The 16,093-nt window shown below is 33.9% G+C and overlaps 1 protein-coding gene across 3 annotated transcripts in view; it reads left to right on the top strand.

Annotated features, from left to right (window-relative positions):
• The window catches only part of ppp1r13l (protein phosphatase 1, regulatory subunit 13 like), a 28,127-nt gene that overhangs the window by 932 nt on the left and 11,102 nt on the right, over nucleotides 1-16,093 (top strand). For 2 of the 3 annotated variants that reach the window (XM_051135770.1, XM_051135768.1), the window contains exons 2-5: nucleotides 10,804-10,889; nucleotides 11,094-11,209; nucleotides 14,033-14,630; nucleotides 14,959-15,051. In XM_051135770.1, the coding sequence (XP_050991727.1) occupies nucleotides 10,853-10,889; nucleotides 11,094-11,209; nucleotides 14,033-14,630; nucleotides 14,959-15,051 (844 nt within the window). In that variant the 5' untranslated portion in view covers nucleotides 10,804-10,852. Of the gene's footprint in view, nucleotides 1-5,212; nucleotides 5,237-10,803; nucleotides 10,890-11,093; nucleotides 11,210-14,032; nucleotides 14,631-14,958; nucleotides 15,052-16,093 lie in introns of all 3 variants that reach the window. The other variant, XM_051135769.1, reaches the window with a different exon arrangement.

Here is a 16,093-nt window from a genome sequence, read left to right as displayed (position 1 = left end):
TCGCTTATAGCTTTTCTGTAACCTTGTAAACACCGACAATTTGCTTGTTGGTTCAGATCCATGCCAGCCAGTCATTGTGTGCTCTGCGGTTTGTTTTATAGGTTGGATGCAGTATGAGTGAATTTCTTGTCTCTTGGCTAACTTGTGCGATTCACAAGGAATGTTAAGCTTGTAATTTCGAAGACTTGAGACATTCCAGAAGCAAATGTTATTTGAGACTCTTTTAGAGTGCCACAGCGCTGGATAAAAACAAACATCCCTTAGAAAAACAGAAGTTACTAACTAGTATCATAGGTCAGAGAGAGAGTTGTATATAGGCCTATATATAAAAACCCACCCATGGTATCAGGATGACTAACAGGGATTTGTCAGAATGTTCTCTGATGGTTGTCATTGTCTAAAAATTTAACCTGACACCCAGTCACTCTCCAGTCTTGTAAGCACAAAATGTTAAACCAAATCTGATAAAATCTCTTGATTTCCGAGTTGATAATTTGATGTTTCAACACTTTCACAGGAGATGAAATAACACAATAGTTTGTGATTTTTGCAGATTTTTTAGTATTGGGAGTTTTATTTTGCATCATTTTAGTGCTGTCAAATGATTAATCAAATGAAATGAAAATAAAAGTTTTTACATAATATATGTGTGTGTACTGTGCATATTTATGTATATATAAATACACACATACAGTATATATTTTAAAAATATTTACAATGTAAAGATTTTTCGTAAATATTAGGGCTGCAAAGCGATGAATCGCAATTAATCACGTTCAAAATAAAAGTTTTCGTGTGCATAATGTATGTGTGTGTACTGTGTATATTATTATGTATATATAAATACATACACATCCATGTATATATTTAAGAAAAATATGTTGTTTATATATTAAATATATTTATATATAATATAAATGATTTGAAAACAAATATATACATCTAAATGCATGTAAATATATATTTTTTAAATATATACTGTGTGTGTCAATAAAATAAAAATACTTTTATTTTGAATGCAATTAATTGCGATTAATTGTTTTGCAGCCCTAATATGTAAGAAAAATATGTTTATATATTAAATATATTTATATAAATTATATGAATATAAATATATACATATGTGATTAATCATTGCCCAGCACTGTTTATTATGTGTATATAAATACACACATACATGTATATTAATGAAAAATATTTATTTTATATAAAAATATTTGTAAATATAATACAAATAGATACAAGTATAAATATATATATATATATATATATACAAATATTTAAAATATGTGTGTGTGTGTGTGTATACACAGTGCACACATATAGAATGTAAACAAACTTTTATTTTAAATGCGATTTAATTGCGATTAATCGTTTTGCAGCCCTATTAAATATGCATGTGTGTGTATTTATATACACATAATAAATATACGCAGTACACACACATATATTATGCAAACAAAAACTTTTATTTTGGATGTGATTAATCACAATTAATCGTTTGACAGCACTATAATCACCCTCATTTTTTTCCAAACCTGATTCACTTACTTCAGTGGAATGAATCAATGATTCATTTTAAAACACATTTTTCAAAAAAAATAATCTTTAGCGTTCTACATAAAAATTAAAAATAAAGCACGAGGGTGAGTAAATGATGACAAAATGTCATTTTTGTGTAAACTACCCCTTTAAGTTTTGTCACAGAAACATTCCGCCCAGTTTTCGGAGTGCCTCAGTGTGACAGTGGGGTGAGGCTGGAAAGATTCAGTGTTTTGTATCTACTCAGTGGTCCATTTCATGAATGATAAAGGTTCTTGAGAACAGAATGAACTGTTCTTGAGTATCCGCTCCCCTTTAGAAGCAGCCTTCTCAAGGTTTTGAATTAAAAACAAAATCCTATAAGCTTAACTACTACTTATTGTCATCTAAAAAGTTCCTTTTAATCAATGCTGATTCTTTAATTGTGAGAGTAAAGAGTAAAGTGTTTGTACTGGCCTATATTCAATATTTACTTATTTATTTAGTAAGTTCTGATGAAATTCATATCTGCTTTGTCTTAGCTGCTTATAAATCATTCTACCTTTTTGGCAAGGCCCTACATGAATTCCAAACCTGTTACACACTATTTGAATTCATGCCCTAGTTCATTCTTATCAGCAGCTAGACCACGCTAGAAACACTCTTGTGGTCTCTGCAATGACAGTTTTGGTTGGATTTAGTGTCATGAGGTAACGTCTGAGATGTGTCATGAATGCTCACATATAATTATTATTATGACTTAAAGGAACAGTTCACCCAACGTTTATGTGTGGACAAATAAAATCTGATCTTTCAAAATATATTTTGTCAGAATGACTTAAATGTGAGTAAATAATGACGGAATTTTCATTGTTGGGTGAACTGTTTCTTTAAAGGAGAAGTCCACTTCCAGAACAACAATTTACAAATAATTTACTCAATTACTTAAAAGAAATTATGTTTCTGAGGAAAACATTTAAGCATTTTTCTCCATATAATGGACTGATATGGTGCCCCGATTTTGAACTTCCAAAATGCAGTTTAAATGTGGCTTCAAACGATCCCGGATGCAGTTGTAAATGATCCCAGCCGAGAAAGAAGGGTCTTATCTAGCATAATGATTGGTTATTTTAATAAAAATAATATGGTTTATGTACTTTTTAATGCCAAACGTCTTGTCTTACTCTGCCTGGACTGGTTTTGTTCACTAGATAAGACCCTCTTCCTCTGCTGGGATCGTTTACAACCACATTTGGGATCGTTTGAAGCCGCATTTAAACTGCATTTTGGAAGTTCAAAATCGGGGCACCATAGAAGTCCATTATATGGAGAAAAATGCGGAAATGTTTTCCTCAAAAAACATAATTTCTTTACGACTGAAGAAAGAAAGACATGAACATCTTGGATAACAAGGGGTTAAGTACATTATACGTAAATCTTTGTTTTGGAAGTGGACTTCTCCTTTAACTGAGCATCTGGAGAACTGCGGTGATCTAAATGCAGCTTGGGTTGGGCAGTATTTATATCATGTGATGTTAGTCTGACAGCAGTTATTTCATTATGACATCCTGATGAATGAAATTAACATGAAAATGGAAAATTTGTTGTCATGTCTAAAAATATGGGTTGGTCTGTTAGTCCATTTGTAATGATTTCCCTGCAAGATGACTGACTGCCTAAACGCTACAAATAAAGCCTGACTACATATAAATGTAGGGCTGACTAATGATTATTTTGATAATCTGTTGATTATTTCTTTGAAGAAATAACTGAATGACAAAAACAGTTTAATGCATTAAATAAAAATAAATTAATTATTGTAATTAAAGTTGATCAAATGTTATTCCACATCCTGCACAGTGCAATTTGAAGGCTATGAAACAAATAGTAAATGTATCGAGTTTGGGATCGGTAAAATGTTTAATTTTTTTTAACTCTTCAGCTCATTAAGAATGCATTTATTTGATTTAAAAATACAGAATTTTTTTAAATATTGTGAAATATTATTGCAATTTAAAATAGTGTTTTCTATTTTAATATACTTTAAAATAGAATTTCTTCCTGTGATGCAAAGCTGAATTTTTAGCATCATTACTCCAGTCTTCAGTGTCACATGATCCTTTAGAATTCATTCAAATATGCTGGTTTATTACTAATGTTAAAAACAGTTGTGCTGCTTAATATTTTGTTGGAACCTGTAAAAGTTTTTTTCAGAATTATTTGAATAAAACATTAAAAAGAACAGCATTTATTTAAAATAGAAATGTTTTGTAACAGTATACACTACCACTTCACTTCTTTGAAAGAAATTAATACATTTATTCAGCAAGGATGTGTTAAATTGATAAAAAGTGATAGTAAAGACTTATATTATGAATAAATGCTGTTCTTTTTTTACCTTTTTATTCAAAGAATCCTGAAAAAAGTATCACAGTTTCCAAAAAAAATAAGCAGAACACTGTTTCCAACACTGATAATAAATCAGAATATTAGAACGATTTCTGAAAGATCGTGACACTAAAGACTGAAATAATGGCTGATGAGTTCACAGAAATAATTTATATTTTAAAGTATATTAAAATAGAAACTGTTATTTTAAAATTGCAATAATATTTTATAATATTACTTTTTTTCTGTATTTTTGATGAAATAAATAGAATTTTGACAAGCATAAGAGACTTAAATATTAAAAATATTACTGATCTCCCAAACTTTTAATTGGCAGTGTATGTGCCAAAAAATTGTTAAAATATAAATATTACATTCTAAAAAAACAACAACAACTGATTGCTTAAAGCAGAAGTTAAAATCACTAAATTAAAAATAATAAACAAGTAAGCACAAACTAAATGTACTAAAAGTAAGCACACAGATACAGAACTGATGATCAAACTTGATTTTTTTCGTTATCAATTATTGCAATTGTTGCAGCCCTATATAAATCAAATCATAAATAATAAATCAAAGCCTACATTTATCTCGATAGGACAGAAACTGAGATTAAACATAAATAAGATGCAAATAAATGATTTCTAATGAATTCATACCATGCAGATCAGGGCAAAGGACAAGCTTAACGACTGATTGAGAAATTATGTTGAGAACGAGAGAACAAATGCAAATGGTTTCTGTCACCACACCTTAATCCATCAGCAAAGCTCTGCTGTCTTAATCTTTCAGTCTTTGTGGTTTCTGCCGAGAGGCTCAGAATGGGCTAGGTCTCCTTATCAGCCCGGGACGAGAGAGTTATTATTAACCTGTGTCACTCTCGACTTCACATTCCAGGCTCGCTGTACCAGGTCTGAGTCCAACGGCATTGCAACAAAAGTGCTAAATTATCAGTTACGCAAAGCATTAACCTCTCAGTCAGGAAATGACTGTGGAGCAGTGAATAAGAGGTGGAGATCGGGGGATTAAGATCGAGGAAACAAAAAGAGAGTTTGTAAGAAGACAGATAGAACAAATATCAAGATACACAAGGGGGGTGAACACTATTGTGCTTTCAGGAAAAGAGTTTCCAGTTGTATGTCGCTGTCTGGTGTGTTCCTTGGAAATGTCCCTGATATTTTACTGCGTGTTAAGAAGTGAAACAACAACTAAAGAGCTAGATGTCACATGCTACAAGCGTTATATAATTCATTTCAATTACTGTATCGTGCAGAATTCATGTTTTTTCTTTTTCTTTTCAAAGGACCAGAAACTCAGTGAACAGAAGGTAATTGCCTACTAGTAGTGTTCAAAGCAGCTGTTTTTACATTGCTAAAAATAGGAATTGTTTGAAAGTTTCCTAGGAATCATCTAAATCGTTATTTTTTATTTAATCTAGTTGCATTCATAACATTTTTGTGCACTTTGCTGTCACTAGTTGATTGTGTGTGGTTTTGGGTGTGATTTAATAATAGAAGATTATGCCAAACAGTTTAATAAAACTCTTCTTTTTACGAGGCTTTGTTCTTCGTTATGATATCAGGACAGTTGGATCATGCTGATTAGATAACTGATACAAACAAACTACAGTGAATTAAGACTGCATGTAACAGGTTTGAAATTTATGAAGATGAATTTAAAAGTAGGGCTGGGTTTTGATACAAACGTCATGATTCGATTTGATTCTGATTTACAAGCTTGCAATTTGATATTTATTATTTTGGGTGTCAGTTATTACTATAATATTGAAGATTAAAATGAACTGATTCGTATACAAATGCTTAAATTACACTCAAATAAGTTTCATATTAAAAATAGTTCTACTTATACTTGACGCATTTATTCGAAGATAAATGAAACATTGAATACAACATCAAGAATAGTAAACCGTTGAATATGTTATATAGTGCATATACTGAGCAAAATGCTCCTCTAACTAACGAGTTTATGGTCTCCGCATATGTTTTTTCTGAGGTAAATGTGACATTATCTGACATTGTTTAGAAGCTGTTATACTGAAACACTAACTGAGCGATTACATGAGACAGGATACAGATTTCGGTAAGTTGTGCTCTTTCTTTCTTTCTTCTTACATACTTTTGGATTTTTATTCATGTTTATTTCATGCTGAAACTGGTATTAAAGCGGAGGAGACGATCAGTTCACTTGCAGTTCCCGCTTTCACTTCTAACAGCGATCTGTCACTCCACATTAAACAGCGCCAAAACTGCATTTATTGTTTGAATATTGTAACAAATGGACAGAATTTGAAATCTGAGACTTTGTTTCACACAAAACAGGGTTTGCACAAGGTGCTTAAAGTGCTAAAAGTACTTGAATGTGACTTTTTGAAATTTAAGGCCTGGAAAACCCTTGAAAATAGCAAGATGTACTTGAAAGGTGCTTGAATTTTTAAAAGACAATAAGTGTTTAATTTGGTCAATAAGCACATGTCTTTTCACCCAAAATTTACACAATTAAAAAACATCGTACCTCATCATACGGAGCTTTTCGAACTCTGAATCAGTTAAACCACTGTGTCGCAAAATGATTCACCGTTTCGAAGCGCTCCAGTCAGATCATGTTATTTGTTTTAGATCGGGACTTCAAATCGCATTGCGAGAATCATTTGATTTAGATTGGAACTTTGCATATTGTAAATCATTTGATTTAGATCGGAACGGCTTCGTGAATCATAACGAACAGAACAGTAGTGCACGTCCCATCCAATAAATCGCAATAAGCTTTGTGCCTTGTTACTTTCGACAGGGTTCGTACAGATACTGTAAAATTAAATTCCACAATCTTCAAGGCCTTGTCAAGCACTACTTTTCTGATTTTCAAGGACTTCAATCAGAGATCTCACATATTGAACAAAGTCTTCTATTTCAAATTCTTAAAAAAGAGAAATCGAAAAATCAAATACTAATAAAAAATGGCAAAAATAAAGTGAAGCACATGCGAAGTATTACTACTGAAGTATTGTAAAGTATACTACACTTTTACTACAGTAAAACCACGGTTAATTTTCTTAAGGGATTTGTATTTGTATTTTTGTAACTGTACTGCCTTAATGGTTTGATGTTTTTTACTGTTTAAGAAAAAAAATCAGAAAAAAAAATTGCAAAATCGCTCTGAAATCCTGATCTGAAACAAATGATTTGCAAACCCGTACCAAATCTGAGTCAAATGATTTGCGATACTCAAAGTTCCGATCTAAGTCAAATCAATCGCGATCCGTGTTCCGAGTGTTCTGAAGTGATGGTTCACGAATCATTATTTAGATCGTGACTTCAGAGCGTGGATCGTGATTCACTTGATTTAGATCGGAACTTCAGAGCGGGTTCACGTTTTTTTTGCTTTAGATCAGAACTTTGGAGCATGGAGCGCAAATTATTGGTTTCAGATCAAGATTTCGGAGTGATTTAATGAATCTTTTTCGGATTTTTTTTTCTTAAACAGTAAAAAACTTCAAACCATTAAGGCAGTACACTTATTAAAACTAAACAAAGAAAAAAGAAAGAAAGTATAATACAAATCCCTTAAGAAAATTAACTGTGGTTTTCCTATAGTAAAATTGTAGTATACTTTGGTAGTAATACTTTGCATGTGCTTCACTTTATTTTTGCATTTTTTATTAGTATTATATTTATAGACTTCTCTGTTTTAAGAATTTGAAATAGAAGACATTGTTCGATATGTGAGATCACTGATTAAAGTCCTTGAAAATAAAAAATAGTGCTTGAAAACTTCTTGAAAGTCCTGGAATTTAATTTTACAGTATCTGCACGTACCCTGTTAAAAGTAACAAAGCACAAAGCTTATTAGGATTCATTGAATGGGAAGTGCGCTGCTGTTCCATTCGTTAACTGAAAACAGGCTCGAATAATTGATTCTTAGGATTTAAGAATCAATATAGTTTCAGAAAAATGAGATATTGATTAAAATCGAGAAATTTGTATTTTTTTTACCCAGCCTTTTTGAAAACATGTTCATCATATAATAGATGTATTCAGGTCATTGTATATATGAAATGTATTTTTCTGTTTTTATTTATGTAACTTTATAGAGACATACATCAAAATAAAAAGTTTGATCCTATACAATTATGGTTAAAAAAAAAAAACTCTTATGTTTTTCAGTTCATAGGACAAGTTACTTTTAAAAGTAACGTATTACAATGTTGTGTTACTCCACAAAAAAGTAACTAATTACTTTCATGCAAAGTAATCCATTATGTTTCCTTTGCGTGCCTGACTTTTGCTTGTTTATTTATTTTTAATAACAAAAATGGCAACTGTAATTCGGCAACTGCAAAGGCCCTTTCACACAAAAAAATGAAAATAATAAACCTCAGGCTGAAGGACGTGCCTCTACCTCTGCACCTCACTCCCAGTTTTTCTCAACATGGGGGCAGAAGAGATGTCAGTGAATGAATGAGAAAACAAAATAACAAAAAACAAAAAGTTTTTCAATTTATTAGATAAGATTGAAAATTTCAATGATATACTGACTTCTCAAGTAAGATTTTTTTCAGTTTTTTAGTTCAGAAATCTTGTGTTTGTGGAGGTGACCCAGGCCATGCTGTTAGTGTCTAATGTGAATCAATGAGCCAGTGAGAGTTAGTAGACTCTATTGATCTTGAAAAAAAAAAGACAGAATGTCAGAGTCAGTGGCCTTCTATGCTTGAATGCATTACTGTTTGAAAAGAAATCACAAAAGGCACGTGTACGCATGTACGCAGTTTATTACGTGAAAAGCGTGAAAGCTTCAAATTACAGAATCAAAGAATCTCCTGGAAGTGAGTAACTACCAGGAAATCAATTTAAACCAGGGGTGCTCAACCCTGGTCCTGGAGATCAACTTTCCTGCAGTGTTCAGCTCCAGCCCTGACCAAACACACCTGAACCAGTGAATTAGGATCTGAAGGATCACTTGATAATTACAGACAGGTGTGTTTGATTAGGGTTGGAAATAAACTCTGCAGGAAAGTCGATCTCCAGGAACAGGGCTGGGCACCCGTGATTTAAACCATAGTAACCCCACTCAGCATTCAACAATGTAAGCTGGATGTAAATCATTATTATTACAAAGGGAAACAGTGACATGTTGTAGCATGGTTTAACTTAAGATGAGTCAAGTTTTCACACCTAAATTCTCTATAACCCGTAGCAGCTTTTGACCACCTGTGTGGGTCAGGTTATACTGCCAGCTGCATGACTCGGTACTAAGTAAGCCAGAAGAACAGACTGGCTCATGTCTACTGAGCTAAATGTCTCACAAGTGCCCACGTGTAGAGAAATGGGCTTAATCAGAATGTGAAAGTCATGTAGTGTCATTTGCCTCGGGGTCTTGATTCAGAAGCCTTCGGCACACAGTTAATTATACTGTTATAAGGAAGAGGTTGCAGGAACAGATGTCAGATGTGGACAGAAGACTACTTCATAAATCACAAAGGGCGTATCTCTGTGTTAATTGTAATGCAGGCAGTTTTTGAACTGGAGGTGTAGGAATGCTTATAAAAAGTTTTGCTGTATGTCAGTGTTTTAGTATGCTGGCCATGTTTTTCTTTTCACAGCTGGTGAGTAACATCATTATGACACATGAATGCGATCAGTGTTGGGGAAAGTTACTTTTAAAAGCAATGCATTACGCTATTGTGTTAATCCATAAAAAAGTAACTTATTGAGTTACATAGTTACTTTTTATGGAAAGTAATGTGTTATGTTACTTCACGTTACTTTTTATCAGCTGAGCTGGGTTTGTTTTTTATTTTCAATGACACGAAAGAAATATTTTTGCCAACCCTTTAGGCCCTGTCACACCAAAACTAAACCTCAGCCTGAAGGGAGTGCCGCTCCCTCTCAACACCGAGGCAGGAGCGGTGTCAGTGAAAATGGGAAAACAAAGTAACTTGCATTGCTTATTTGAAAAATAACTCTTTTCTGTAAATTTAAAAGTAATGTGATACTTTACTAGTTACTTGAAAAAAGTAATCTAATTACGTAACTCGCATTATTTGTAATGTGTGACCCCCAACACTGACTGCCATATAACACACACTGCTGTTTAAAGGTTTGAGGTCAGTAAGATTTATTTTGTTCACCAAAGCTGCATTTACTTGATAAAACAGAAATAATGGAAAAACAGTAATATTGTGACATGTAATTTGTTCAGTTGATGTTTATTCCAGTTTTCAGTATGTATGTGTGTGTACTGTATATATAAGGACTGGGTAAAAAATAGTGATTTCTCGATTTTAGTTGATTATCATTTTTATGAAACAATACCGATCCTTAAATCCCAAGAATCAGTTAGTCTAGCCTGTTTTCAGTTAATGAACATAACCTTGTAGCACGCCTCCCATCCAATAAATCGCAATAAGCTTTGTGCTTTGTTACTTTTGATATGAAACAAAGTCTCAGATTTCAAATTCTGTCCATTTTATTAAAATATTCAAAAAATGAATGCCATTTTGGCATTTTTATTGTGAAGTGACAGATCGCTATTTCGCCTCAAGCAAAATCCAAGTGAACTGATCATCTCCTCCGCTTTACTACAAGTTTCAGCACAAAATAAACATGAATAAACATCAAGGTATGTTAAAAGAAAGGGTACAACTTACCGAAATCCGTATACTGTCTCAGTCAATGTTTCAACTGCAGATAACCATCAGTGTAACAGCTTGTAAACAATGTTATGTATGTATGTATGTATGTATGTATCTATCTATCTATCTATCTATCAGTCAGACGGCATGCACTTCCAAACAATCATGCGATTGAATCAGCTATGCTGTTAGAGTTTGTGATGGACAATGTCAGATTGATCTATTTTTTTTCTTTTTTCACTCAGGCTGTGTGCTGAATAAACTGGAGGTCACACAAACAGAAACACAAGCACCATGAACTCCCAGGGCAGCTTCGGCAGCCACTTCATGTGTAAGTATTTCAGTACATCAGCAATGTTTCGTTCCTATGTGTATGCGATGTAGGCTAGGACATGGTGTAGCAGGTACATGTCTAAGCATGCTAATATTTTAGTGAGTGTCTTCAAAATTGCAAATTAGGTGCTACATAGCTCTGGAGTGGCTTGTTACATCCTGTTGGGTGTTTACTTGATTTGTTTCTGTTTGCATGTTTTAGTTCAGTCCATCAACGACGAACTGAACGCGTCTTTGGCAACAGCTGATGAGCTTTCAAGAGAATTCAGCTCTCTCCTGTCAGAAGCCACTCCTGTCGTGCAAACCACTACTTCAGAGGTACAGAATTAATTATTGCATTTAAAGAATTAGTTCACTTCCTGAATAAAAACAAATTCTGATCATTTTCTCACCCATATGTAATCTAAGATGTTCATGTCTTCTTTCTTCAGTCGAAAAGAAATGAAGGTTTTTGAGGAAGACATTGCAGAGTTTTTCTGCATATTTTTCTGCATAGAGTGGACTTCAATGGTGGCCAGTGGGTTGAAGGTCCAAATTGCAATTTCAATGCATCTTCAAAGGGCTCTACATGATCCCAGCTGAGGAATAATGGTTTTATTTAGTGAAACAATATGTAATTTATTTATTTAATTTATATACCACAATTGCTCGTCTTGCACTATTATTCTTTGCCTGGGGGTGTGTAGAGCCCTTTGAAGCTGCGTTAAAACTGCAATTTGGACTTTCAACCCATTGAGCACCATTGAAGTCCACTATATGGAGAAAAATTCCTGAATGTTTTCCTCAAAAAATCTTCAAGAGCAGGTCACGTGTTTTCGAAAAATATATTTTTTGCAGTTTATAATGTAGCTACAATCTTCAGTGTAAACAATCTGCAAAGTTTTTAATCAGAAAAGTGCATGATAAATAAAGATATTGTCTCTCAAAAGAAAAGGTCTACTCCGAATCACACTAACGAGTCACATTTTCGAATCTTCTGCCTGTTACCGATCTATGTCACTAGGTGACATTAGCATAATCCCCGCCTGCCCACAAAATATGAACACTCTGACCTGCCCACAAAAACTTGCGCTATTTAGTGTGTTTACATCATGTCGAGAAGATGCTGTGTTCTGCGCTGTAAAAGCAAGTTTGTTTTGTTTTCATTGCGGAAAGATGATGATGTGAAGAAGTTAATGATGATTAGTGGTTAAAATTATTTTTTTTCCACAATACCACAGCAATACAGTGCTTCTCTAATCTTGGCTTTTATCTTCTTTGGCTTCTAATCTTCTTTATTTGGACTAACAAGCATCTCCGAACCACAACCTGAAAGTACAATTGATATGTTATGTGTACATTTTCAATTGAGTGCTCAAAATATCATGTTTTTTGTGATAATATGTGATTTTTATTTAGTGCAGCTTTAGGTTTACAGGTAAACCACAGTAGTACTGTCTTACTTAATTCTGGTAATTCGCTGTAAACCCACTATTTGCTCATGAATGTGTCGGCTAATGTAGAATGTCGACGTTTTAATGACTTTGTTTAATAATAATGTGACTTAGACATATTTAGGTTTACAAACTGTGTTGTTTCATCAGTTAAAGGAGAAGTCCACTTCCAGAACAACAATTTACAGATAATGTACTCACCCCCTTGTCATCCAAGATGTTCATGTCTTTCTACAGTCGTAAAGAAATTGTGTTTTTTGAGGAAAACATTTCAGGATTTTTGTCCATATAATGGACTTATATGGTGCCCCAAATTTGAACTTCCAAAATGCAGTTGTAAACGATCCCAGCTGAGGAAGGAGGGTCTTATCTAGCGAAACAATCGGTTGTTTTCATTAAAGAAAATACAATTTAAATACTTTTTAATCTCAAACATTCGTCTTGTCTTGCTTCAAAAATCATTTTAAAATCATCCTACATCGCTGCAGAACTACTGACCCAGTCTTTGCAAAGTGAACATGCAAAGAAGATCAAACACCCTTAACAAAAAAGGTAAAAAAGTGATATAGGACGATTTTGAAGTTGAGGGAGAACATGAGATGGGAGTTTTCCAACATAACCTAACTGTCAAGAACCATAAAACAGAGACGTCGGGAAGAGCAAAACAAGACGAGCGTTTCACTAGATAAAACTTTCTTCCTCGGCTGGGATCGTTTACAACCGCATTTGGGATCGTTTGAAGCCGCATTTAAACTGCATTTTGGAAGTTCAAACTCGGGGCACCATAGAAGTCCATTATATGGAGAAAAATGCTGAAATGTTTTCCTCAAAAAACATAATTTCTTTACAACTGAAGAAAGAAAGACATGAACATCTTGGATGACGAGGGAGTACATGATCTCTAAATTGTTGTTCTGGAAGTAGACTTCTTCTTTAATCACGTTAGCACTCGGCTAACTATTATCGTTATTGTAAGTGTTTATAGTTTAGCACCTAAATTTTAGCTGTGGGCATGATTCGCTTGCATATGTGGTAAACAAAATGTTTTTATGTCATTATTTTAAGAACGGATTGGAGCAGTATATTATTGTTTTATGTGAATGTGCATGCTTCGTCAATGGGCAAGGTTGCCAGGTTTTCACAACAAAACCTGCCCAATTGCCACTTAAAATTAGCACAGTTGCATTTTGAGGGAGGTCCTCCTTTAAAAATGGCATTCTGGAGTATAAAAATACACGCTTTTTGTCGGGGGTTCCCCTGTTAAATTCACATTCCAGGGGCTAAATATAAAAATTATTTGGGTTCGCTTCAATCCACGGACACCAAAAAACAACCGCAGACTTGGCAACACAGATGGTAGTGCTCGCTAACTTGCACAAGTACTCCTCTCTGTACCAAATCATGACAGACTTGGCCAGCTGACCAATCAGAGCAGAGTAGGCTTTTGGAAGGGAGGGGTTTACAGACAGGGGAAACCAACGCAATATTAGACATGAACATCTTGGACGACATGGGGGTTAGTAAATTATCAGGAAATTTTTCTATTGGAAGTGACCTAATCCTTTAAATAATGTAAAACAATCTTTCATATCTGAATGAAGAACATTCCATTGCAGTTTTAGATGGTGCAGATGTGGCTATATATTGTTTTAGTGTATTTGGACACCAACATCATGTATGAATGTTTTCCTTGGTATTTTTATTGTAGATTTCTCGCCCTAAACCCCAGAGCAGCAGCAATGGCAACAGCAGTTTGTACAGCGCAAACAATAATGGAAATGGGAGCGTCAATACAAGCTTCTCCTTTTCCCAGAGCCCCGCGAGCAGCCTGAGCTCAGACCCCAGCAACAGCAGGAAAGAATCCAATCTGGACTTTCCATCTCCTGGCCCAATTCGATCTTCAGCTTCTGCACCTCATCTAGAGAGTTTGAAATTTAAGCCTCAATCTCCTAGTCCTTTAACCCAGCAACATTCCCCTTTTACAAACCGTAAAGACAGCTCGGATTCACGATATATGTTCGACCAAAAGACTCCCCCTAACATGTCTCCAAATACAATTAGACGAATGACTCAGATGCCACTGAGGCCTCAAGATCGAAGCCTGAGAGGATCGTTGACCTATGCGGAGCTATCCAGCCCTAACTTCGACAGCAAAACATCTAGCAGGTTGATGCAGACCCCAGCTAGCTCCTTGTCTTCGATTCCCAGGTCTCCGAGGTTGGATCGAGCATCTCCTCCTCCTCCTACTTTTAGCCAACCAGTGGCCAGTACTCTACCACGCAACTTCCAGCCATTCGGACCCTTAGGTAATTAAGTTTTGAAGTGTATTAAAATACAAAAAAATCTGCGCTCTTAAAAATAAAAGTTATTTTGTGATATTAACAGTTTCGTGAAGAACCTTTAACATCTATAGAACTACAAAACATTCTTTATAGTCGAAAAAAATTGATCTTTTAAGAAAGAAACCCAAAATGGTTCTTCTATGGCAATTGCTGCAAACCCTCTTGGGAACTTTCATTTTAAGAGTGTACAGTTGGAGCCAAAGGTCTTTGGTTGGTTGTTTTTTTCCAGTAATAAAGTTCTGTTTGCTTCTTTATTAAAGAAGCAAATGTTAAATGTTTTGTCTTCTTTCAGAGGAAGGAATGCAGAAGCAGAAGAACACCTCCAAGTGGAACGAGACCGACCTAGATGCGTCATACGAAAGAAAGCCTCACCACACCTATGACAGTAGGTTGCACAAGTTGCATGCTTTTTGAAAGGGACATTAAAAAGGTTTTAAACTCACTTTTGATTGCATAGAATTGCATAACTCATAACTAATCTTGGAGGCAACATTGTGCAACAATTAAAAGCAATTATTAAAAGGACTGTTAAATAAAAAATTTTCATTAGAACTGAGTGGCTATTTTATATTGATATCGGAATAATAAAAATGATAAAACAAACTTTAGTTTATCAGACTTCACTTGGCTACATGACATAAAAAATTCATAATTGCTGCTCAAAGTTTAATGTTGTTTAAAAAAAAGTCTCTTATGCTCATTAAAGTTCAAATTTTAAATTGGATCAAAACACAGAATTATGTAAAATTATGAAATATTGCAATTTTAAAAGGTTTTTTATGTTAATATACTTATTTACTTATAATTTATTTCTGTGATGCAAAGCTGATAACAGTTCAAAAAGAACAGCATTTATTAAAAATGGAAATCTTTTCTAATACTTTTCTTAACTGTTGTCTTGACTATCACTTTTTATCAATTTAACACATCCTTGCTGAATAATAGTATTAATTTATTTCAAAGAAAGAAAGAAAAAATGTACTAACCCCAAACTTACAGTACTGTATGTTGTTACAAAAGAATTATGTTTTAAATAAATTCTGTTCTCTTTAATGTTTCATTCTTTGAGAACCCTGAGGTTCTAAAAAATATTAGGCAGCACAACTGTTTTCAACACTGATAATAAATCAGCATATTAGAATGATTTCTGAAGGATCATGTGACACTCAAGACTGGAGTAATGATGCTGAAAATTTAGCTTTGCATCACAAAAATAAATTCTACTTTAAAGTGTATTAAAATGGAAATCCACTATTTTAAATTGCAATAATATTTCACAATATTACTGTTTTAAACAGAGTTTAAAATCCCAGATATGACTTTTTTTTGGCTTATTTATAGCATCATTATTAACCATATATCACCATGTCATGTGCTTGCAATGTGAAGACAGTGGGTTTATTACCAAGAGTTAACATCATGCAATA

The sequence above is a fragment of the Labeo rohita genome, chromosome 18 (assembly GCF_022985175.1).
Source record: "Labeo rohita strain BAU-BD-2019 chromosome 18, IGBB_LRoh.1.0, whole genome shotgun sequence".
Lineage (NCBI taxonomy): Eukaryota > Metazoa > Chordata > Actinopteri > Cypriniformes > Cyprinidae > Labeo > Labeo rohita.
Note: the sequence above shows the minus strand (reverse complement) of the source record. Positions and strands in the feature narration are given on the sequence as shown.